This window comes from Rosa chinensis, chromosome 6 (assembly GCF_002994745.2).
Source record: "Rosa chinensis cultivar Old Blush chromosome 6, RchiOBHm-V2, whole genome shotgun sequence".
NCBI lineage: Eukaryota > Viridiplantae > Streptophyta > Magnoliopsida > Rosales > Rosaceae > Rosa > Rosa chinensis.
In genome coordinates this window covers 16,795,728-16,798,009 of record NC_037093.1, presented here as the reverse complement: position 1 = coordinate 16,798,009, position 2,282 = coordinate 16,795,728, and the positions used below count along the sequence as shown (strand labels likewise).

Here is a 2,282-nt window from a genome sequence, read left to right as displayed (position 1 = left end):
CCATGCCAGCTCTACCTTGTATTAATCAAAGACAACCCTAGGGCTTCATTAGGGAGAATGCCAATGGACGGATTTGGCGGCAATAAGACCATCGGGAAGAATGTTATACCAATTAATGCGTGTGAGTTGGGAGATTATACGCATCTCCAATCCAGTTTACTAGTTGTACTGTGGGAATAGAAGCCATAACACTGGGACTAGAAGCCATAAAGTCATGCCACACATGAACCATTTTCAAACACTCCCCACTCCCCACTCCCCTTGAGGCTTAAAACGACGACCCCATACGCGCTTCAAACTTTTTATAATTCGGAATTGTTGTTGGGGTCAACTATGGTTATTTTTTATGGTCAATCATGATTCCCTAGTACCCTTGGTTTCTTGTATGCGCTTCTCTCCTTCCCCTACCTCTATATATAACAACCCTCTCTTCCTCCACCCAACACCATCCTCAGTTTCCTGTACATCATCAACCCAACAAAACTTCAACAATCTCTCTAATGGGTATTTGTGCATCTACTCAGTGCTTGAAGGAAGGTGGAAGAATTGTAAATGCTTTAAGCACAGTCAAGATCGTTCATTTGGATGGGAAGCTACAAGAGCTCAGGAACCCAGTGAAACCCTGCCACATTCTCTCACAGAATCCCAACTGCTTCCTCTGCCCCTCGGAGTTCATGTTCGTCGACTCGGACGCCCCCCAAGTTCCTACCGATGAAGAGCTGCAGCTGGGTCAAATCTACTTCCTCATGCCAGTTTCTCAGTTAAGAGCGCCACTGTCTCTCCAGGACTTGTGTTCACTTGCCATCAAGGCCAGTGTAGCGCTCGCAAAGGGTTCGAGCTTATCGGCGATGAGGTCGCCGGTTTCGGACAGAAATCTAGCTGCATCACAGCTGGGATGTTGCAAGGTTCCAACTGGGTTTGACATGGTGGGATCAATGAGTTCAAGGATGAGGCGAGGCAACCAAAGAATTGAATTTTAACTTTTCTGGTTGTTAATTTAAATGTCTAATAGCATAGTAGGCGCATCTTTGGACTGTAGCTGTTTGCTGAAAAGCCAGATCATGATGGCATGGGAAGCAAGCAAGAGTCAAGAATAAAGCTCAGAAATTACAGCCAGGAGAGATAAGAGTATCATAGATATAATCTAATTAATTTCTAATTAAATATCTCATTCTTGACTTCTGCATGTTATCAGAAAATGGTTTTGTGCGCGCGTCAGTCAACATACTTTAAAGGAAAATTCTCAAGTAGGAGATTTCAACCCCTTCACTTGCATCAATCCTATTAAGAGAATCATTTCCATTAAATTAGGCTAGCTATGAGAATGTAATTAAATAGTCTGATATGTGTTGGAAATTTAATTGGAGCTAGCTCCTAGATCTATTGGTTGTTTTTTTTTTATCCCAGAGACTATTCACAAGTCAAAAGTAGTACATGGATCATGGTCACTGATAAGATGAGGCATATATAAGCTGATGAGAAGTCTCATCTCTGTTAACCCGAAGCAAACTAGCTAGACGTCACATGATGGGCAAACAAACCATGACGCCGAACGTGGGCATATCGTTCTAACACTCTTTTCTTTCACTTCCTACCCAACATATTTTTGGTTAGGCGGTTCACTGTCCAAAAATGTTATAGTTTTTAGCAAGATCTTACTGAAAATCGTACAATATTCTTTCGTTAACACAAGTTCCTTTAGCCATATATATACGGTTTTTAAATTTTAATTTAATCTTTCTAAATTGATATGAGTGTCAATAGCAGCTTCTTAATTAAACTACAATATTTTGCGAAATCTCCAATCAGGAGTGTTAAAAACCTCACAAAATTATGCTTTGTCAATGAGTGTGGCATGTACATTTTATCAAAAGGTCTCGGCACTAACATTTGTGTTGTGGGTACGTACATGCATTTTCGATAACAGATTTTCACCACAAAATGTCTAATTGAGAATAGAAGCGCGGGCTTTAAACTAATACTTCGAATGTAATGTTCCTCCCACACTCATAACCCAGTAAAAGAAAATTTTGGATTTATTCAAATCAAGCACAAAAATAGTTAGGGATGAGAGTCATTCATGGCCTATATATTCTTTTAAGTAACAAATCATTATTTCATTTATTTTTTGCAGTTGGCATAATGAATTAGCTGATGTATAGCTGATGTAGAGCGAATGGTAATAAGAATTGAAGAACAGCTCGATCGTAGAAAAGGAGGAAAACTCTGTTTGCTGCAACTTTGGCATTCGGTGTCCGAATCGTAATTGCTATACCTTTCTG

The 2,282-nt window shown here is 40.0% G+C and overlaps 1 protein-coding gene across 1 annotated transcript; it reads left to right on the top strand.

Annotated features, from left to right (window-relative positions):
• Positions 1 to 500: 500 nt before the first annotated feature.
• Positions 501 to 980, top strand: LOC112170938. Its single transcript, XM_024308202.1, has one exon. It carries the CDS (start codon positions 501 to 503, stop codon positions 978 to 980), a length of 480 nt encoding a protein of 159 aa, XP_024163970.1.
• Positions 981 to 2,282: the final 1,302 nt, after the last annotated feature.